The 23,759-nt window shown below is 36.4% G+C and overlaps 1 protein-coding gene across 2 annotated transcripts; it reads right to left on the bottom strand.

Annotated features, from left to right (window-relative positions):
* Nucleotides 1-6,346: 6,346 nt before the first annotated feature.
* Nucleotides 6,347-18,804, bottom strand: LOC108977655 (plexin domain-containing protein 2). Of its 2 annotated transcripts, none has more exons than XM_018947466.1 (9): nt 18,681-18,804; nt 9,582-10,090; nt 9,390-9,512; nt 9,012-9,204; nt 8,739-8,948; nt 8,513-8,664; nt 8,370-8,442; nt 7,901-8,280; nt 6,347-6,701 (listed from the first exon to the last, which is right to left on the bottom strand). In XM_018947466.1, exons 1-9 carry the CDS (start codon nt 18,769-18,771, stop codon nt 6,633-6,635), a joined length of 1,800 nt encoding a protein of 599 aa, XP_018803011.1. In that variant the 5' UTR covers nt 18,772-18,804; the 3' UTR covers nt 6,347-6,632. The 2 variants fall into 2 exon arrangements, with proteins under 2 accessions (XP_018803011.1, XP_018803012.1); XM_018947467.1 differs by having other exon boundaries at nt 9,582-10,087.
* Between the last annotated feature and the right edge of the window lie 4,955 nt (nt 18,805-23,759).

Below are 23,759 nucleotides of genomic sequence, written 5' to 3'. Positions count from 1 at the left end.
TTTCGAACATCCGGCTGACTTTACCCTATTGGTTTTACACCCTAAAGTATTTCACTGGTTTTGATTCTTGCAAGTCACTAACGACTTAGAGTATAAAATGTTCGTTGCCCCCGAACTTAGTCCTTCCTTACTTGTTAAACATGTTTTCAACCATTTTTCAACTAACGCCGCTTACACCGTAGACACCGCTTACGCGATTAATGCCGAGTTAACAACAGCGCGCCAGTCGTTTCTCCTTTTCGCTACGTGGCGACAATTGGATATTCCAAGCGTAGCCAGGTGCTTCTCCACTTGGTCGTTCCAACGGAGTGGAGGTCTTCCTCCGGCGGGTACAGCGTCGAATACTTTCATAGCTGGAGTGTTTTCGTCCATTCGGACAACATGACCTGTAGCCGCTGCCTTTTACTTTGCTGAACTATGTCAATGTCGTCATATATCTCATACAGTTCGTTTCATCGAATACGATATTCGCCGTGGCCAACGTGCAAAGCGCCATAAATCTTTCGCAGAATTTTTCTCTCGACCTCACAACCCATAAAAAAGTCTTCTTTTTTTTGTAAATAGAAAAAAATCACACGAAGCCATGTCAGAGAATATGGAGGCTGGGCATCGTCAGAGAATTGTTTATGGGGAAGAACTCATGAACAAATTCTTCGATTCAACAAACCAATATCTCCAAGCTCATAAAAACACGCTAACCTTAGCGACTGTTACAAGCAAAGTAAGCAATGAATACATCCTTTAAAGATGCACACTTTTAATTCTAAAGGCATGTCCTAAACTAAATCTAAATCTAAGCTAAGAAGCTAAATTTAATATAATAAAACGGATATGTGGCAAAAAAAAATGAAGCAGTGAAACCGAAATCATTTCAATATGAGTTAGAGACTTAAACCAGTTTAATTTATATTCAAGAGTAAACTTTATCATTAGGGGTTTCATATAGTCTCATAAAGTTATAAGTTATAACGAACCGAAAACATAGCGTTGACTAATTTTTGTATGTAATCCAACAACAATTTTTTTAAACATGTGTAAAATGTTATATTTTATTATTTTCCCATACATTATGACAAGTTGTGAGTCCTCTATATATTTATGAAAAGTTTCACATATGGCATACATTTATTAACCAACTTAAACGGCATATAATCAGGTAGAAAGTCGTAAATTATAATTATTAATTATTATATCTTGCACATTCGATGTAAAGTCTGCTAAAATAACGATAATTATAATATATATATGTATATGTTAGCTGAGATAATTTTTTAACAAATTTAATATATTTTCTGCATTAAAATATTGAGCGAAATATAAAGTCAACCGGAAGTGTAAAAATCTTTATATTGGATGTGTAGGGGCCAGGGAATTTTTTAAATTTTTAATGCAAGAGCACATTATTTTCAGAAAAAGGTTCTATGCGAATGTTAACAATTTATCTCATAGATGGAGCGCTATTTCTAGATTCCTCGACTTTGGTTATTTTAAGACATTAGATGGCATACTTTGAAGACACTTTTTGTGCAAAGTGTTAGCCCGATATATATATGTATGTATTCATTGGTGCTTGATTTGCATAACGTAATGTGAAAAAAACACATTTGGAATTTATTATTATGATATATGAGAAGTTGCACTTCTCAAATAAGATCGTGGGGTAATATTACCTACTTAATTTTGTTAATATCGGTCCAGCAGGTCCTCAGATAATACATTTCAACTAAAAGCCACGCCTATTGCTCCATTTGGATACCGGATTTTTTTTGTAGCCTTTCTATACTTTCTTAGATGTAAAATTTAATGACTCTGTCGCATTTAATTATAGAGCTGTCGCACTTTTAGTGGTTTCAATAAAGGAGTGAGCGGGGTTGTAATCCGATTTCACCCATTCACATAACCACAGAAAGTACCAAAAAAATTTTGTTCACCCATTTCACATAACCACAGAAAGTACCCAAAAAATTTTGTTCTGGGGTCTATTGGTTTGTAAGTTTTAAATAATAGCTTTCCATCTTGTTGTGGAATATAGCTATGGCATTTTTAGGTTTTCGATTAATGTTTTTTTGTGGACGCGACTGTGGTCCTGTTCCACTAATACAACATGGGCCTCCCTAGTGTGTAGAGGAATACGTACAGAATAGGTTTAAAAAAATTTATTGAACCCATCGTTAAAAAGTTTCGAAATAGGCCCCTTCTGCGTCGATGTAGCGGAACGGAAGGCATTCTCCTGAATAGCCTTGAGAGCCGAGGTGCATGCTGTATGGCGGCTGCAGAAGCGTTGTAATGCCGGCCTTGGTTAGGTAGGCGGTGTGAGCTGGGACGTTGTCGTGGTGCAACTTTCAAGCGGCTGCGATATCTTGTTGGACCCGATTTATCCTTCCGTCCTCCGTCATAATGTCATGAACTACATATTTCGATCAATTTAACATCTAGCCAATTAAACGAATACTTAGTTGACGGTTAGACCGGTTTCAAAACATTGCGCACATGAGTCACATTGTCGGTATTTGTCGAAGTCGCAGGTCTCCCAGCACGGTTTTCAACATCGACCTCTTGCTGGCCCTCCAAAAAGACCTGATACCACCGAAACACACCACTTTTGCCTAATTCAATATCTGGGTAAGCCTGCTTGATCATATCAAACGTCTCTGTCGCAAATTTAATCTCGTACCTCTGCTCTAAAGAATACAGTCGGTGCGGCAGAAGAAAATCAGTCCTATTACTTTCCAGACAAATTGTAATCTATATTGCTGTTACGTTGTACTAATAAGTGGTGCGAATGTTATCCAGAAAATTGTTTACAAAGTTCATACTCAATATAAAGTGTCGTTGCTTAGGCAGTTATTGCACATTTAGTATTTTAAACTATTCTATGGATTAATATATGTATGTGAAACAAGAAATAAATTAATAATTAAATTTGTGTTCCAGTTATCATCACAACTGAGATGCATCGATTTGTCTCATCATTCTGATCATTTGAGAATTGAATCAAAACACGAACCATCGCAAATAAAAAACTCAAACATAAGTCTTCTTAGTACAAAGATGATCTGGTTATGTTAGTCAGATGTTATGTTAGTATTTAATGTTCGGTTCTACAAGAGCTCGCTTTGTAGCAGTGTACTAATATCGTTGAGTCGCTATTCCGATAACGCTCGTTAACAATAATTAACTGCGGTCACAGTGATGTGGCCCGAGTTTTTCCAATGATACTAACTAGGAATTTGTAAGAGAAACATCTCCATGTCAGATGTAATTATTTAATTAATAAGTCAATAATAATGTTAGCACTAACAATAGTACTGATTGTGCAGCGACATTACAACCATCGATGGCAACGCACTTTCCGTAGTAATTGTCTCTTGATACTATCGGAGCTGTCGAAAATCTGTTATATAGTTACCTGTAGAACCGGTTGAACTTATTTTGATGATATAGTCCTTTTTGATTGGTTATACCGAGCTTTCAACAGCACGGCAGTCGGTCTTCCTTTTCGCTGTTTGACGCCAATTGAAGATTTCAAGCGTAGCCAGATCCTTCTCCACCCGGTCTTTCCAAAGGAGCTGAGGCAGGTACTGCGTCGAATACTTTCAGAGCTGGAGTCTTTTCATCCAATAGGACGACATGACCTAATCAGCGTAGCCCCTGTCTCTTAGTTCGATGAACTATGTCAATGTCATCGAATATCTCGCGCAGCCCATCGTTCCATCAACTACGGTTTTCGCTGTTACCAATGCGCAAAGGATCATAAATCCTCAGCAGAGCCGTACTTTCGAAAACTCTTAACGCCAATTCATCAAAAGTTGTCATCGTACATGCCTGGGTACCATATAGCAGGTCGGGGATGATGAGTGACTTGTAGAATTTTGTCTTTGTTTGTCGCGAAAGAACTTCACTTCTCAATTGCCTACTTTGACCGAATTAGCACCGTTGGCAAGAGCTTTTTTTCGAGGTTGACTTTGTTGTTGGTGTAAGAGCTTGTTCTAAGATGGACAAAATTATCTACGACTTTTTCACAACCAGACTCATACGTTCCACTTCCTTATCCAATCTGGAGAAAGCGGAATAACAACGCGGTCGTTGAGGCCAATGAAGGCAATATCACCGGCATACGCCAGCAGCTGTAGTGCTCTATTTAATTCTGCAGCTCAAATTATTTTCTCCAGGACTAGACTAGACTAGCTTTGAAATCCTCTACAGATCTTCTTTTCATGGGTATTTTCCAAGATTTGGCGCTTGGTGAATATTCGGTCAGTTGTTAATTTTCCGGGCCTAAGGCCACACTGATAAGGTCGAATCAGTTTGTTGTCGTTTTACGTTCGATAGAACCTTATAAGCGATGTTGAAGAAGAAAAAAAGTATACTTTGAAAAATATTAAAGCACAAAAATCTGTACACTATATTTATCATACGCAATATGGACAAAAAGGACCTAAAAAGCAACCAAGTATGTGGTTGTTATTTTGATAGAGCCCAAATTGTATGTGTTGCTGCCCTAGTGTTAAAAGCTCTTGACTAAAAATATATTCCGGTTATGTAGACCTGTCAAAAAATACAAGTTTTATTTTTTATCCATATCTAATAATTTTTCTTTATTTACGTTCATTTATTTAATATATTTGCAACCATCATTGACTTACAATTAAAATATATATGTGTAGGTTTAAAAATTTCGATATTAATTTAAAATTTACACATGATTTACCTTCTAATACTTTTTTTAACTATTTATGTATATAGTATAGTTTACAAGTTGTTTTCTGCTAAATTTTTCATACAAAACGTGATTCTCAATTGCTGGTGTTTTAAGCTGATACACATACATATATTCCATAACAGCTATAACATACAAATATACTCGTACATAAGGCGTGTGTGGTGTTTTATATACTATACATTGTTGTTTTTCAAAATATTGTTCGCTAACACTAAGTGACGAATTGCTTTTAGTGAAAATATTTATTTTCGCATTCGGGATATATTATAATTTCTGTTTAATTTTTTACTCAGTGGGCGCATTAATGGTGGCATTGTTGGACAATAATGTCTATGGAAACCACTCATACGAGCAATTATTTGATCAAAATGTTTTTAGATCTTTTTTTCTTTCATGGCATTAAAAACCGATATCAAAGGTGTTTACACTTTTACCGTTACATGAATTTCTACTTTTAGACACAAAACCACACACATTTAAAAATGCAATAGTTAACCATTTGACGGCAAAATGTTTTTGATATGACTGTTTTTGCATACACATAAGTATTCGGCAACTAACGACATTTTACTAATTTTCATAATTTATTTTTATTGCAATAGTATAATATTAAGAATATGGGCAAAATTAAATAAAATATCTGGTCTTCACTAAGCGATGAATACGCTACAAAAATCTGACTGCTTTTCCTTGTGAAAGGAAAGGACTCTTAGTCTCATTTCGCCATTGGCTGAAGAATTATTGTAACACTCTTACAAATTCCATCATTGCATTACAGAAGTACTTTTAATTTATGAAAATAAGGATCGCTGTACGGAAATAAAGAATATTACAGACCTAAAAATGCATTAAAACCAAATTTGTATTTTCGGATCATTGCTTTCGGTCCTCCGAATTTACGAAATATAATTTGAAACTTATAAATGATTTTTATTATTCAACAAATCGAAGAAAGCTTTGAAACAGCCACATTAGTCACTCTATACTCTTTAATCAATGCTGCTTTTATATTCTCTGCAGGCAATCACTTTATTTTTATTTTTAACATTTTTTTTTTTTTTTGCTAAAGGCAAATACTTCCATAATGCAACTTAAAAACATGAGTCACAAATTGATTTCAGTCATGACTGTGCACACGCTTTGTTATAATTGCACTGAAAGCTGGCCCTAAGTCATTAACACTGTTTATTTATCGCATTCTTTTTTTTTTCTTATGTAGTAGTGGTTTTAAAAATTATGTTTAAAATACGGCATATCTGCTTGATATTAAAAACTGTGCATAATTAATGTTAGATAAGAGAAGAGTTGATAATTTTATTAAAATATATTCACAAAAATGCAAAAAAAAAACAAACTGTTTAAAAGTAAGGTTAAAAATATTTAAACAAACATTACAAATCTACGAACGAGAATTAAAATAAGTTTATTTATACAATTTAGCGCAGGTTCGCTTTGTAAAATTTATATGTATATATATATTTTAATAAAACAGACAGTACAGAAAGCATTTACCTACAGTAGAAATGATTTTAGAATTGAAATATATATATACTCTGCAACATCATCTTATTTGTAATTTACCTCATATCATGTCTTTTCAAATATATTTTTCTGTGTTTTACATTTTAGTTATTTTTAAAGCGTGTTCCCTCTAAAGTTGAAACTGATTTAGTAAAAGTAAATGGTTGATCATGGTGCAATGCAACAAAACACAAATAAACGATATTTTCTGCTGAATAAATTCGCTATAGTACCAATAGATTTCATAAAGTTATTAATAAAAGTACAGAGATAAAGATTTAACTTAATTAACGAAATGTCTAACTTTCTCAAAACATGCAGCAGCATTTGAAGATGCTTTTGAAGCATTCTATAATGCTGAGAAAAGGGTGGGACATTTATAAATACATTACATATGAATCGTTGCCGCTGTGTAACGCGCTTCACCACGTCTCCATGACCATTGACTTGGGCGGTACTGAAACGTGATAAGAAATAGATATTTATTATAGGGTTGCAAGTAGGCAACATACTACAATGACTCTGTAAATATGATTAATGCTTATGCACCGGTGTAAAATGGATTAATTAAATAATAATTAAATAATGCATACAAATTAGTTAATTCGGATAATCTTTTTTAGTGCGAAAGTGAAAAGATATCGTGTGAAAACAGCAACATTTTTAATGACTAATCTGAATATTTATAACTTTAATGTACATAGCTCAAAAAAAAAAACTTAAGCTATACCAACGAAACTTGCTATATGACATAAAAGGATTCCATAGGGGTCAGAGTTAAAAGTGAATAATGGGCGAGTTATCGCCAAACATTATATGAAATCCTATAGCGCAGGATCCAAATTTGATGTACAACACTGATATTTTTAAGTTAGTTCGAAAATGGCCGAAATCTTCTCGAACTCTTGAAATGACAATAACGTTTAGAAGTCAAAGTCCATACAAATTTGCTTCCATAAATCGTGACGTGATCATCCAAGTCGCATTTTTCCCTCTTTGCAAACAGCTGGTCTCGTAGAAGACGCCGCGCGTATTTATCCCTTCAAATGTTACTATTACAGATTATATTGAGGGGTAGAGGAAGTAAGATTTGCTTATGGTGATTCAGGTTAGGGAAGTTCAACTGTATAACAATTTTAAAGACCACCTCTGAAGCCTTCATTTTACAACGTAAGATCGAACATGCTGTTGCTATGCGTTCAGACCATAGGGAGAGGGCTGTTAGACTGTTAGGGACAAGGAACAAAATCTAAATATGTTCATATAAGATAAATGCTTAATGTCAAAATGAAAACGAATCAAAAATTAATGCAATTACATAAAGATAAGGGGTCTCACATAACTAATCAATTTATTTTGTTTAACAAGAAATGAAAATTGTCGTTATGTGGTGAATGATGCAATGAAAACTTGTACAAACCTGATGCAAGTGCTTTGACTGCATGTAAATATACAATAAAATAAATATATATTGTAAGTTAATATGAAGAAGATTACTATTAAACCCAAATATTTATACTTTGATATTTTTTGCTGTATGTATATAAATAAAAATCAACATATATTTTTAAATTATATTCAGTCGCGATAATTAGTTTTTCCTTCTATTAAAAAGGCACCTTGATCGATCCCGCGCAAATGTCAAGCCGTACGTACCTGAATAAGAAGTTGACCGCTTTTAGTGTGTGGATTTCTGTACGCATAAAACACCCATAGCACGACTGTTAGCACTAGGCAGATGGGCACCAAAAAACCAAGAGCCAACCCCATACTTTTCGACTCGGCGTGTGATTCCAAAGCTTCGTTCATTACTTTCACCGCATGGTTGTCATCATGCACCGGAGTAACCGTGGCGCTATTCGTGTCACTTACATGCGTGCTGCTTTCATGTTGATTGTTGTTAACATTTTCAGTGGGCACATCCGTTGGAGTAGTGTTCGTACTGGCATTAGTGTTGCCGCTGTCAATTGCATTGTTACCTTTCTGACCAAGGGCAGGGCAAGCAGATGTATTAACGATTTGAGTACGATCACATCCTTTTCAATATAAAACATAACAAATATAAAATATATAAATATAAATTTAATGGACTAAGGCTTAGCAATTCACATTTAGTAGGTCATACCTTTATGTTGCCACTCTTGCTTTTTACGATCTGTGCCGGTTGAGCACCTATTTAGCGTTGGACACCATGCGCACTTAAAGTAATTCAGATTGGACATAAACAATTTTGAGTTTAATTCCAGTGGACATGAAGTTAAAACTTACATCAAATGAAGTCTTGTGATTTATGCAGGCTGCGCAGTCCTTATAATCAAGGCAAGTCGGAAGGGCTTGTAAGTAAATGATAGTTGCATTCGATATGCCATTATTAGACAAATTTATGCGATGGTATTCATAAATAGTTTTCCTGCGTGTGTCTAAATGTGAAAAATAAATTTTAACGATTGCTTGAGTTTACATTACTTATGTCGCTACGAAATAGTTTACTTACAGAAAACGGTCTTGTCAATTATGTAAGCGTCAGAAAGACCCACTTTAACGGGATGCTTATCGTCTTGAATGGCATTAATATCGATTGGAACATAGTAATAAATGAAAACAATATTGCCATTTTTATGGAGCGTTGCGCTAAAGGTGAACTTTCCTACGTCTTTTTTGTCTTGCAACGAAACTTTCTCCCAAATTACAGTGAAGGCAGTGCCTTAACCGTGAAAAAAAAAATTTAAATGAATCATGATATACAGTTGTGCATTTGATTTCATACCGTTATCCCTAGTGCGAACAAACGATTCATTTGATAAACTTGTGTCGAAGTTAGCCATTAACGGTGCAATATACTGGGTTGCCGCTAGCCAAGAGTGCACATAATCACCAGTGTAGAGGAAGCCGCCAGTCGCTACTGTAACATTTCGAACGGGATGACCATAGAAGGGGAATTCGAAACTCAATTCGACAGTCTGAGTATCAAAAAATATAATATAAAATAAAGTTTTCATTTAGTATTTATATATGAAATACAAATTACATTTTCATTATAATAAGTATAAATCAAATCATAATACTTAAATAAGCGGAGCATGCTGCATCTGAAAAATGATCGCATCGTTGGCTATTGTATCAGCTTTTATCATTTTAATCTTACCATGGCACGACGATGGGATTGCGAGAGCATGGAATTGAATGAAGAGTTCTTGACAGATTCCCACACTCGATCTGCTTCTGCTTGGTCGACATAAATGGAGCTATTATAGTAGGTGTGATGGTCCTATCGAAAGAATGTAAGAAAATTAGTTATCCAAAGTGGTTATTGTTGTTTTACAAGCAAACTACTTACATTGGTAGAATTGACTGTATAACTAGTTTTTTGGATTTCACTGAGAGTTTCGTTATCAGGCACGTCAACGCTATCTAAAACTTTTTCTTCTGGCGTTTCAGTCGGCTGATCAATGGCCTTAGTTTCCTGCGATAATGTGGAATTTTTAGGTGCCGTTGGCAAGGCAGCCGCAGCACCTACCGTTGGCTGAATGGGAGCGGAAACAATCGTAGTCTTTGGCTGTGACAACTGTAAGCCTGCATCCTTCCGCTGGCCAGTACCATTTACGCCGAGTAGGGGCATGTCGACTGCTTTATATGGCACCACAATCGATGATATATTCGACGGTGCGGCGGTTTCCACTGGTTTTTTGACATCACCGATCGTCGCATTTGCATTCTGTGGCACACTTTCATACTGATTTTTAGCATAAATTGTCGGTGTGTCGCGCTTCTCACGTAATTTCACCAAAGCAATATGTGCATCATAATGCGAACTTGATTCCGGAGACACCCTGTACAGCTCAGCTGGTTAAAAAAGGGAGTAGTAATGTTTATTTCAATTATTTAAACAATACTAAAAACTGTAAATTTTTATTATTTACAAATTTTGTTGATATTTAATATAAGTGAAAAGATGGCAAAAACACATACTAGTGGCCAATTAATTAAAACCGATTTTACCACAATTTATACTTTTTTTCTTTTTAAGTGTTAGAAAATCAATTTTAAATACTTTTACTTTGTTGTACACTAACGACTGTTGAAAATTAAAAAAAAAATGGTTTCTAATTATCTGGCCACCAATGAATTTATGTATTTGCAATTGTCAATGTACTCGGTTAACGTGAAATCACTTCCATAATATGCAACAAATAGAAAATCGATATTTTGCGCGAATATGCGTTTAGATATTTATAGGCAACTATTTCTAAGGTGACATACACTATATTCAAAAATAATGTAAACCCTACTTAAACACTATACTCTTTATATGTAAATGCGTGAAGCGTTTAAAACCGAAAGAGAAGCATGAAACAAGCAGAACACAATCTCGTTCAGCGTTCACAATGCGTTCTCTCTTTCTAGGGACCTTTAATGACCTTTGGACTAAAATTTCGTAACGGAAAAGTGAAGCGACGCTTAGGAAAGGAATGATTTGTTATTAAAAGAATTATTTAAGATATTTAATTAATACCAAGGTTTGAACAAGATTCTATATTCACAATTTTTTCTGTGAGCAATTGACCATTGCCGTATATTTTACTTAAAAACAGTGTAGCGAGTATATATATATTATAATTCATAATTTAAAATTGTAATTAGAATTGATTAAAAATTAAAATAATATTTAAAAAATATTTAAATTTTTTAAATTAAATATCGGGATTAAAAAATTGATTTAAATGGAAATTAAATTGTATGTATGATTTGCTGCTTAAAACTAAATAAACTAGTAATAACTAATAAGGGTAACTGATATTATTTTTAGCATCGAACTAATTATAGTGCTTCACAAAAATATTCGGAAAATATAATTTTTTAGTAAAATTAATCCGAAAATATTTTATTTTGGAAACTTTATTATTACTTCAAAAAAACTTTTTACTCTGTTTGTTCGAAAATCCTGATATTAGTTACTTTATACGTTCTCAGTTAATAGCGATTTGTGGTCGTGGCGGTAGTCTGATTACGCCCATCTACTAACTCCAAATTGTGCAAAAGTGCCGTTATTATTGCTAGCGTTCTAAGCAATACGTAGAAATGCATGTTGTCTGAATAACAATTTTGTAGAATCCTGTCCTTTTGTCTTTGCTTATAAAAAATACGTTGAATTGTGAAAAATATTAGAAAAATCAAAAGAAACCATATTCGAAAAAAATAATATTCAATCTTCGGAAGAAAGGAGATGTCAAAATTTCCTAATAGAAGCGTTTCAATCATCCCCAGAAATTTGCAAAAAAATTCACTGAAGTTGGGACAGCGATCAGAACGACAAGAAAAACTTCAAAGCCGTGATAAAGCCGTTATCGTGAAAAAATTAAAGAAAATCCGCGTTCTTCAGCTTCAGAAATAAATCAAAACTTCACCCAGTAAACTGGAATACGCAGGACGCTTAGACGCTTACGCTGCTGGCTAATGGACGAACTCCACGAATTACGACGACGAATTGAAAAAAAAAATAGAAAGAAGCGTCTGCCCACATATGAGATCGTGACAAAAACGTGTCTATAATTCAGAACTATATTTATACTGCAAATGCTAAATACGAGCCAATGTCAGCCAGGAGTGATGGAATTTATTTGGACAATTATTCCATTAGTTTCCGATGAGTTAGCCCGGATGGCCCCAACACAAATCACAAATCAAAGATTATTTGAACGAAATATTACCAAAGTAGTGTCGGTGTCCGGTTATTGGAACGTACTCATGTCGGGTTGTGACAATTGGTTTTATATAAAAACATTGTGTTCATGAAATTTGTCCAATTATGGGAACGGTCCGGTTCTCATTGAGAAATTTCACTGTGTATATATGATGTTTATGTAAGTTTCGAATAAACGCATTTCAATATTCTGATATTTTATTTAATGATAAGCTCGCGAAATAAATACCTATAATTTAAAAATAGCTAAAAGGCTATAAAATATATTTTTTTATTGTAATTTAAAAGAATTTAATTGACATGCTTTAGTAGGTTCAAAATGTTAATTGGGTATTCGCAAGTTTATAGTAGACGGAATTCCAGTCATAACAAACATTTCTATATATGTATACATGTTTATATTTATTATCAAGAGAATATAGAAACTAACAAAAAAAAACCCTTATTAAAAATCTAACGTAGACTCTATGATATTCCTGACATGTCTAATATCTTATAAGAATTCACAAAAGATCGATTAACCTCAGGAAGCGTAAAGTGCCACAGACATGTCTTAATTGAAACAATTGATTTCTGTTACGAAACGACAGTATGTGTGTAAGCATGTGTAGTTTTATATTTATTTTGGTTTCGTTGTATATACATATATATATATGTTTATTTCCATATACTTCTTTATAGGTATGCAGTTGGAAGTTGTATGAGTATCTAAGAAAGCCAGTATTTGCTTTCTACTGTAAAATCCAGAATTGAAAAAGGCGTAGTACATAATTGCCTTAACATAAACTTGCTTCTTGAAAAAATTAGAGAAAACTCTGTAGCCACATTTACTCAAATCCTTCATAATAACCTATAGCAAAACGATGTTATCTAAGTAAAGAACGGAAAACATTTACACATAAGTCATCACGACCGAATTTTACACACTGTACATAAAAATATCGTGCAATTGTATCTACAAAAAAAAAAAAACTAAAAACAAGGAAGAAAGTTCGGGCGTAACCATGCTTAATATAGTCTCCCCATTTGTAAGGATTACAGGTGTATAAAATATTTAAGGCCTCACTAGACGAGACGTCGAAGGATTTGGAGAATTATTTTTTTTTAGGTTGGTAGTACTGTCAAAACGTTCGTTTGTGAACTGCTAAAAGTGAGTTTTTCGTTTTTTGCGATGTCGAAAATTGGTGAGCAAAGAATTTGCATTAAATTTTGTTTAGGGAATCAATTTTCTGCTGCGGATACGTTGAGGATGGTGCAGAAAGCCCTTGGTGATGAGGCTATGTCTAAAAAAAACTGTTTACAAGTGGTATAGTAAGTTCCAAGCCGGCCGTGAACGTGTCGAAGACGACGAGCGTCCAGGGCGACCATCAACCTCAACCGACAAAGCTCACGTTCAACAAATCAAAGATTTGGTGTTGAAAAACCATCGATTAACAATTAGAGACCTTGCTGATGAAGTTGGCACATCGAAAGGCTCAGCCAATACCATTTTGAAGGATGTTTTGGGCCTCAAGCGCGTCAAATCCCGACTGGTACCGAAAATATTGAATTTTTTGGAAACAAGGCGTAGCGTTGAAGTGTGTGAAACGATGCTTTCCGACTACCAGGAATGTTGACTGTTTTCTTCGATTATCGTGGTGTTGTGCATTATGAATTCCTTTCAACCGGTCAAACAGTCAACAAGGAATATTATTTGAACGTTATGCGTCGTTTGTGTAACGCTATTCGCCTAAAAATACAGCAATTGTGGAAAGACAATTCTTAGTTTTTACACCAAGATTATGCATCATCCCATACTGCCCTCGTAATTCGTGATCATTTCGCCAAAAACTCAACCCATATCGTTCCGCAACCACCATATTCACCTGATCTTGCGCTGGGCGACTTCTGGCTGTTCACCAAGCTCAAAAGACCGCTCCGGGACACCGTTTTTATACGATATTCAAGCCGCAGCGAAGACGGAACTGAACGCCATCCTGGAAAATGACTACAACCAGTGTTTCGAAGATTGGAAAATCCGTTGGCATAACGCACTTATGCATCGGGAGGGGATTACTTTGAAGGGGATGAAATTTATTTGGAAGAATAAATAAAGAATTTTCAAAATAAATACAATGTCACCTTATTATTTTTGGGCACAGTACTGATCTGCCAAGTTTTATATAAAATATAACTGTATATCTATTGTGGTTTGGTTTCGAGCAAATAAACAAGATTTGATAATAAATTGCTAGATATATGTATATACAGTTGCGGTCAAATTCTTAGTAGTGCTAGGCATTATTTTAATATATGTGATCATCCTTTTTTTTTTTTTTTGAGATGCACTTTAAAATCAGTTAACTCCAGATGTTGATATGAAAACATGCAACGATTTGTTTCGCTTGGCTTGCTGTTTTAGTTACAATGGGGGGACTTTTTATTTCCAAAGCGTTTTCGGTCAGTCAAAATCTTAGTATTGCGTGAATGAATTGTTTGAAAAACTAAAATTTTCTAAAAACTTTGGGTGAAAATTTAAAAATAATGGTGAGACTAATTTTTTATTATTTTAAATTTTTAATTTTAACTTTAAAATTTTAATGTTCATTTATCAATGTCGAAGTCCAAAATATTATTGGTTGCTTAACCACAATGATACGTAACGCTATCAGGTACCAATCCAGTAATAAAAAAAAAAGTGGAAGGAACCCAGAAATGTCAGTGGGAACAGTCAATTACATTACCAGATACTCAAATCAGTTTTCATAACAGTTTTCAGCTACAGAAAAAAGATACCTTTAATGGAGCTGCAAGTACTAGTTACTGTCTCAAACGCTTGTTGAACAAAGGCTTCGATTCGCCAAAGAACATTTAAATTGGTCTTCGACAAAATTGCGGAACATTTTATGGTTGGACAAATCGAAGATTGTTAAGTATGGCGGAAAAGGATCGCGTCAATACGGGAGACGTCCACCCAACACCGAATACCAGCCGAAATATACAACAAAAGCGGTAAAACATAGATGTGCGAGTATATTGGTTTGGGCGTGCTTTTCTTGTAGGATCTATTTATTGGATTAAGGAAAGTTTGGACGTTGTCCAGCAGGACAACGATCCCAAGCAGACATGTAAAGTTGTTGACTCAATAAAAAGGTCTGGCAACTAAATACAAAATTCATAAAAATACAATATACAATCTTTGAAAGAAAATGAAGAAGGAGGATTTTACTACCCTTTTGCCGAAATTTCGGGTTAAATTTTCTGCACTATTAAGTTTTTGACTGCCGAAATTTCTCATACATTTATTGTATATACTACATATATGTATTTATAATTCATTGAATTTGGTTAACCAATGAGTTTTTTTATGATTTGTTTTACCTACTATTGGGGCTTTTCACAGTTTATCGCCTACGTTTACACACTAATAAGAATTTGACTGCAGCTGTACTTATATATTGAGATAATATGAAAATCAACACTTTGAATGATGGTCCAAGGTTCACTCCATATATATACTGACTAGCCTTTGATCGTGTAGATCACAGAATTCTTGTTTCTACGCTTCAAGTCTACGGAGTCGACGGCAATGCTTGGATTGGTTATATTCCTACCTGGTAAACAGATCCCTAGGACCTCTGCTTTTCTACATCTTTGTCAATGATATTGTCAAAAATCTCCTGTCAGAATACCTGCTCTACGCAGATGTCCTCAAGATCCATCAAAAATGAACTAGATGTCCAGCTGCTTCAAGATGACATTGACAAACTCACGGCCTGGTGTACTAATAACAAACTTGATCTTAATGCAAATAAATGCGCGATAGTCTGGTACTCGCGCTCTCACAGCAATATTGCCACCAGTTATAAACTAAACGGTCACAACCTGCAAGAAATCCCGACATCAAAGACCTGGGCATCATCATAGACAGTGAGTTTGTTGTCTAGTCTGTTGTCGAAGCATATAGACAAGATCACACTCCAAGCTTTCAAGGTTCTTGGATTAATCACGAGAACAGGCAAAGAGTTTCGCAATCCCTACATATTGATATGTCTATATCGCCGACTGGTTCTACCCATACTTGAGTACGGCACTGTAGTCTGGTCTCCTCACACGGATGTCTCGATTAACTGGAGAAGGTCCAAAATAAATTCTGTAAGTCTATATCCTTTCATACAACCTTGAGGTCGCAGGTACTCTCCACTGATGATATTCGTTCACGCTATAAAATCAACAGCCTAGCTACACGTCGTCAAGTCGCTGACCTAGTCTTTTACTGGCTAACAACCGAATTGATGCCCCAGAGATTCTTGGTAGTTTTGAGTTTGCTCCTACGGCATTCTCGCTGAGACAATCGCGGAAACTTAAAACAACAAAGACACAGAAACTACGTATTCCATGGAATTCACAACTGTATTGCTAACCATGTAAATTCACTTCACCAGAACATCGCTTTCTATGGAGGCTCCCTCAGTTCATTCATCAATAATATAAAGGTCAAACTCCTTCCATACCATTAATTTGATCATTTTAATACAATTGCCCTTATTATTATATTTTTTCTCTTTTTTTCTTTTACTTATAAAAGTAACTGTTTTATATTGCCGATTGACGTTAATTTGTTAAATAAATAAGTAAATAAATAAATTTTGTTTAATTTAAAACAGAAATTAGAATTAATTTTTACATAACATTGGTTAAGGAAGTAAAAACACAAATATATGAAAAATTATAGACCTTTATGTAAAGGTGATCGAACAGAACTACAATTAACTCATATAATATCATATATAGTACAATCGTAAGCTTAATTTTTTACAAATTTTTGGCTAATGTGACTGGCAAGTATATGGATTCAAAATTTTGATATTATATTTTTTAATTTTTAAATACCAATAAACCATCCTCCAGTGGATAAAGGAGTTGTAACAACAAAAAATGTAATTTTGGATTCATCACACAAATCATGCAGCCATAAAGTACTTTTCGCGTCCAACAATTATTTTTCTTTTTTCAATGAATATTAGAAGTAAAAACCAACTGTTGCAGAGTTAACCGATCCAACGTAATGGAAAGCCCCAACAAATAGGGAAATATATGTGTACATATTTTTGCGAAACAAAGCGATAAAAATATACTTGGAAAAAGAAAAGAAAACGACTGAGCGTCACGAAATGATTTAAATGACAAAAGTAACGCTTAATCTCTGAATTGAGCCGAGTACTTTCAAGAATTTGTAAACAATTTTCTTTTGCAAATATTACTTGGATTAGTTTATTGTTCTGTCATATGCGTTCTGCAATACTGAAAACAGCTATTTAATGAGAAAACTTAAGAAATTATATTCCTGAAAATTCTAATAAGTTTTAATCATGAATAAATTTTCGTTGATTTTGGGATAATATTTATTTGTGAGGATTGCCATTTTAAATCATAAATATTAAATAGATTTCTTATATGAGGAACACGAATAAACAGAATAGATTCGATAGAAACGGTCATAATAGTAGAGCAGGTCAAAAAGGATTTTATCTCGGAACCAGACCTTAATATTTTATTTACAAAGTGTTCCGATTTAATAAGCTGGAAATTTTCAAATTCAGCGCATTGTTTTCGTATATTTTGTATGCATTGGTCAGACCAAGCGATAAGTTTTAGACTTGAGGAACTATGCACATCATTTACAAATTGATTTCGTACCAATATTACTGTAATGTGTTTTTAACTACTATACATATTGTGGTAAATAGAGCATAAATTATAAAAGTATTTTCTACTTAAGCATTCGTATATCCGTGCCTTGTAATTACTTAGGCACACTATATATATGTATATGTACATACTAGTGTATATTCTTTTAACATTGCTTCTCAATTAAAATTAAAATTTCTCAAAATTTAAATTATAATGTGTTCAAAGAAATATGTTTCCCAAACTCACAAAGAAAAATTGTTTCATACCTGATATTTTTCACATGGATATGTTTAAGAACAAAAATTTCCCGCAGTATTGTTATCTTATTTATCATTCAGTTCAATTATAAAGGTATAAATACAGAGTTCAGTTTCATGTCTGAACATACATATATATGATACTTATAAGCAGAAACGTAAACTGATTAACAAAGAAAAGAATATTCTAATAAGAGACAGAAAACAACCAGCAACGTCACCTGTTTTATAAATGGTAATGTGTTGTTAAAGTGTTAATTTTACTTTGATAAATGCCTAAATCAATGAAATGTGACTAATATAATTATGTGAATAAGTTTACCTATTTTATAGATTGTTTTCAATATTACAACCTAACCACAAGATAATTTAAACACATTAACTCTAAGAATTTTTAAAAAAAATAACTATTGATAACACCACTCTTATAAATAGTTATTATGTTAAGTTTCCGAATTATGTCAACATATTTACAAGGAAATAATGAATTTGTATATATTAGGAAGTCACTTGTAATAACTGCCATTTCTATTACTATAGTATGTCTTATAGAAATTGAATTTTGCCACTATCTCCACCGCAACCACAAATAAACCACACCATCAAACCTTAAAAAGGTTTAATTCTTTTTGTATTTTATTGTCATTTTGCGTTTAATGCAATCATATTTATTGCTTTCATCATTTCCTTATTCACCTAATTTTACACCAACACATCTTAATATTTTCACTTTTAATTAGTTATTCGAATTATGGTGTGGATAAAAATTACTGAAGTTGATTTAAACTTGTAAATGCGCACTTACTTCCATCAAATTTATTGGCTGTACCCGAATTAAATATAGAAATTAGAAATAATAGTGCTCCAACACTGAATAAAAATTTACTTTTCGTCATGTCTATTTGCTTGATAATCTCCAACTGAGGTGAAATTGCAATGGTTTGGCAAGTGCTGTTCGTTTATTTCTAAAGTCTTGCCAGACGTTCACCAGTCATTCTGTTCATTGATTTTACAAAGCGCGTTACCGCTGTACATTATATTATACCGTTCAAATACTATATATATTTTTAATATTTTTTACCATACATATTTTTAGCTCATATGGGTAAGGGAATACCGTGAAAACACACGGGAAATTATTAAAAACTTTTACTATAACAGTACGGTAGGACAAGAATGAATTACAAATACTGTGTTCATACAGAGAAAGTTTTGTTGCAGTAACTCGTTGGTAGTGTTAACGAAAAAGCTACCAGGAACAACGAAAGACCTATAAACCTTACAAGTATTTCTAATATGACGAGTGTGTATTATAAATAATTTTTGAACTACGTCACGCAGCAAATTATTTGCAATGGTTGTAAAATATAGTATGTCAGACAAAAACTCATATATATTTGCGTAAAATGTCACGCAAAAATATGATTGCAACCCTGTTTTAGCTGTCATTTTACATAAAGACATATTACGTCGTTAAATTGTTGAGGAAGGTAAGTTTTAAATAGATTTTATAATTATATAATNGTTCTACCCATACTTGAGTACGGCACTGTAGTCTGGTCTCCTCACACGGATGTCTCGATTAACTGGAGAAGGTCCAAAATAAATTCTGTAAGTCTATATCCTTTCATACAACCTTGAGGTCGCAGGTACTCTCCACTGATGATATTCGTTCACGCTATAAAATCAACAGCCTAGCTACACGTCGTCAAGTCGCTGACCTAGTCTTTTACTGGCTAACAACCGAATTGATGCCCCAGAGATTCTTGGTAGTTTTGAGTTTGCTCCTACGGCATTCTCGCTGAGACAATCGCGGAAACTTAAAACAACAAAGACACAGAAACTACGTATTCCATGGAATTCACAACTGTATTGCTAACCATGTAAATTCACTTCACCAGAACATCGCTTTCTATGGAGGCTCCCTCAGTTCATTCATCAATAATATAAAGGTCAAACTCCTTCCATACCATTAATTTGATCATTTTAATACAATTGCCCTTATTATTATATTTTTTCTCTTTTTTTCTTTTACTTATAAAAGTAACTGTTTTATATTGCCGATTGACGTTAATTTGTTAAATAAATAAGTAAATAAATAAATTTTGTTTAATTTAAAACAGAAATTAGAATTAATTTTTACATAACATTGGTTAAGGAAGTAAAAACACAAATATATGAAAAATTATAGACCTTTATGTAAAGGTGATCGAACAGAACTACAATTAACTCATATAATATCATATATAGTACAATCGTAAGCTTAATTTTTTACAAATTTTTGGCTAATGTGACTGGCAAGTATATGGATTCAAAATTTTGATATTATATTTTTTAATTTTTTTTATATCTGTCTCTTATACACATCTAGATGTGTATAAGAGACAGGGTAAGTTTTAAATAGATTTTATAATTATATAATATATATATATAATTTCTACTTAAATTATAAAGATTTGTTACAGTTTTTTTTTGTTAAAAATGTATGCAGAAGGTGCGCCAATTCACAATAGCCATGCATAATAGTCATTCACAATAAATTGATCGAATCAGCCGTTCTTATATCACTAGTTTCTGCAATGGGTGCTCTCGTGTCCTTGTATATTTCGATATAGTATTTTTGCAATCTACAATCTTGCAAGAGCAAGCGAATACCCCTCTGCTAATGGTAGGCACCTTGCCGCGGTGCAGGGGCTTAGGCGCAAGGCATACTCGGCGCCCCCCAACCTGTGCGGCTGGTGGTAGTAAGCAATGACCATGGGAGGTGACGGTGACCAAGAGCTGCTACCTCCTAATCCAGGGTGTTATGCGACTCCCGCGTCATGGGGCTCTGGCGTGGCGGACCTTCTAGTTCCCCATATAAATTGATAGAYCCRACAGCTCACCCCGTTGAGCCAAGGGTCGTAAAAACAAGATGAATAAGAACAATAATACAAACTCGGAAAAACTGGACAATAGGCGACAAACTCGGAAAACGGACTTGGACAACGAAAAGGACATCGGTGCAGCGGCAGACAAAGGGCGTCAGGGAGCTAGACGAGATGGGATGACCCCGGAGGTGGCAGAGGCTGTGGCCAGGAAAAGATGCAACGCATCCACGGCAACGGAGCTTAAAAACGTGTCGGCTCGCGCGCAAGGTAGTGGGAGCAGCAACCGCGGCCCGATCAGTACCACCCAGTCCGCAAAGCGTGGCGATAACAGGGCACCAGCTCTAAAAGGTTGAGGGGCACAAACCCAAAGGCACCCGGAGAGCAACAATCTGGACCGGCTCCCCATCGGGTGGAGGAGGGGCGGCGTAGATATGCGGACGCTGTAAAAGGCATTCGCATGGCTGTACTACCTCTCAGCTACCCGGTGGAGTCGTTTACACCAGAGGAGCTCACAGTATTCCAGGATCTCCTCATGGAGGAAGTGCTGCAAGTAGATTGCGTGGATGAGGCGTCCGCCGACTGCCTGAAGGAGTACGCTCCAAAGCTCGGAGGCTGGAAGGGCCCTGTTCTTTGCGCGAAGAGGGCGCAAGGTTTACCAATCATGCATAGCATGACGATGTTCCTCCCTCGGTGCGGGGACAGGCCCTAGGAGTTCGCCTTGGGGCTGGTGAAAAACCAGAACCGGGGACTCAGCATCTCGTCCTGGCGCGTCGTGAGCAGCAAAATGGAGAAGATCGGAGGTATGAAAGGATGGAGGCTCAACCTGTACATCGACGATGGGTCGTACAGGTACGTCCTGGCAGCGAGCTTCCGCCTGTACTACAGGTTCAGCACGGTGGTCATAGGGCCCAACAGGCCTGCAGCCACCGGGAGCAGCAATGCCTGCAACTCTCCAGAGCAAAGGATCTGACAAACCGGCAGTGCCTATAGCAGGCCCGGAGGTAGAAGGTATGCAGGTGAACGAGGTGTCGTAGCAGCCCTGCGACTACCGGCGTCCCCAAAGGAGGTCGCGCAGATGAACTACCCTCCACGCAGGAGCTCCTCGACGGGTTAGGCCTCGACTCCTTCGTCCTGGCCTCAGCATACTTCCCAGGGGAGGCACCTACAGCGCCCCCGGAGATGGTGGAAAGGCTGGTAGAGTACTGCAGACGGCACAGGCTCCCCCTCATCATAGGCTACGGCGATAACGCTCACCACTCGGAATGGGCAGTACCGATTGCAACACAAGAGGTGAGTCTCTTTTAGAGTTCATTGTAGGTAGCAATTTGGAAATAGAGAATGTAGGGTGTGAACCCACATTCATAACTATAAGTAGAAGGGAGGTGTTGGACATCACCTTTAGCAACGAACCTGCAGGCGGACTGGTCTCGCAATGGAGAGTCTCGACGGAGCCCTCATTGTCAAACCACAGGATCATAAGGTTCAAGCTAAAGGTAGAGGTTAAACAACTCCCCCCTAGACGCAACCCTCGGAGGGCAAATTGGAACGCCTTCAGGGATATATTAGGTAATTATTTAAGCAGAAGGGAGCAGACAGATGATAGCGTTTCAGGCCTTGGGTTGGAGAATAGGCTCTCTAAACTAAATGAGGCTGTAATTAATGCTTATCATGGCAGTTGTCCCCTCAAAGCGCATACTGACAGACGAGTCTGTCCGTGGTGGACAAAGGAGCTAGCGGACCTCCGCAAGAAAGTACGCAGCCAGTTTAACAGAGCGAAACGTACAGGGGTCTGGGCAAAATACCCAAGCTATCTCACCTTATATAATAAGGAGATTAGGTCTGCAAAGCAGGCCAGCTTMAGGAGATTCAGCGAGAATGTCGCCACCACGCCAGAAGCGGCTCGGCTGCACAAAGCTCTGGCTAGGGGCACTAAGGGAGTAGAAATAGCAATCAAGCGTGACGATGGGACATTTACGACCAGTGCGGAGGACAGGGCCATGGAGCTTTTGAGGGCGCACTTYCCGGAGACAGTTCGGGAGGACCACTGTCCACCGGTGATCGAACACAGGCCATCCCGCGAGGATTGGAGTATTGCCAAACAGCTGCTTACGGCGGACTCGATCCGGTGGGCGCTACCCTCTTTTGAGAGTTTTAAGTCTCCGGGAGTGGATGGCCCCTTTCCGGCGCTGTTGCAACAGGGGGAGCAGCTTTTACTGCCCCACCTAGTTCGGCTGCTGCGAGAAAGCCTCGCAATGGCGTACATCCCTGAGGTATGGAGGACAGCGAAGGTGATCAAGGGCACTGGAGAAAAGGAATGTGGCGGCACCAGTGCGTAGGTGGATAGAAGCCGTACTGCGCTCAAGGGTTGCTGAGACCACAGTAGGTGATAGCAGTATTCGTGTCGGCACAACAAGAGGCTGTGCACAGGGGGGTGTGTTATCACCCCTGCTATGGAGTGGTGGACGAACTGCTAACACTGCTAACAGACAATGGGACCCACTGCCAAGGGTACGCGGACCGCCTTGTCATTATGGCAAGAGGGAAATTTGAAGACACCCTTTGTGACTTGATCCAAAGAGGTCTCAACCTAGCGAAGGGGTGGTTTAGGGAGGTTGAACTAAATATCAACCCCTCCAAGACGTCTGTAATCCCATTTACGAGACGCAGGACCCTACCCGCCCTTAGGAATCTCCTACTGGGGGGTAGTGAAATAGGGATGACCAACAGTTTTAAATACCTCGGTTTAACGTTAGACTCCACGCTGAGGTGGAAGCAGCACGTAAACCTGACATTGGTCAAGGTGACAAAGGCCTTAATGGTGTGTATCGATTGGCAGGAAGGTCCTGGGGTTTAGCGCCAAGGATAGTTAGATGGTTGTACACCATGATAGTAAGACCGATAATCACATATGGGACGGTAGCCTGAGCCTCAGTAGCGTCGCAAACATCGGTTAGGAGAAAATTACTGCACAGGCTGGCCTGTGTCTGCATGACGGGGGCAGTGCGAACCTGTCC

The sequence above is a fragment of the Bactrocera latifrons genome, unplaced genomic scaffold (assembly GCF_001853355.1).
Source record: "Bactrocera latifrons isolate USDA-ARS-PBARC rearing strain unplaced genomic scaffold, ASM185335v1 scaffold_93, whole genome shotgun sequence".
Classification (NCBI taxonomy): Eukaryota; Metazoa; Arthropoda; class Insecta; order Diptera; family Tephritidae; genus Bactrocera; species Bactrocera latifrons.
Note: the sequence above shows the minus strand (reverse complement) of the source record. Positions and strands in the feature narration are given on the sequence as shown.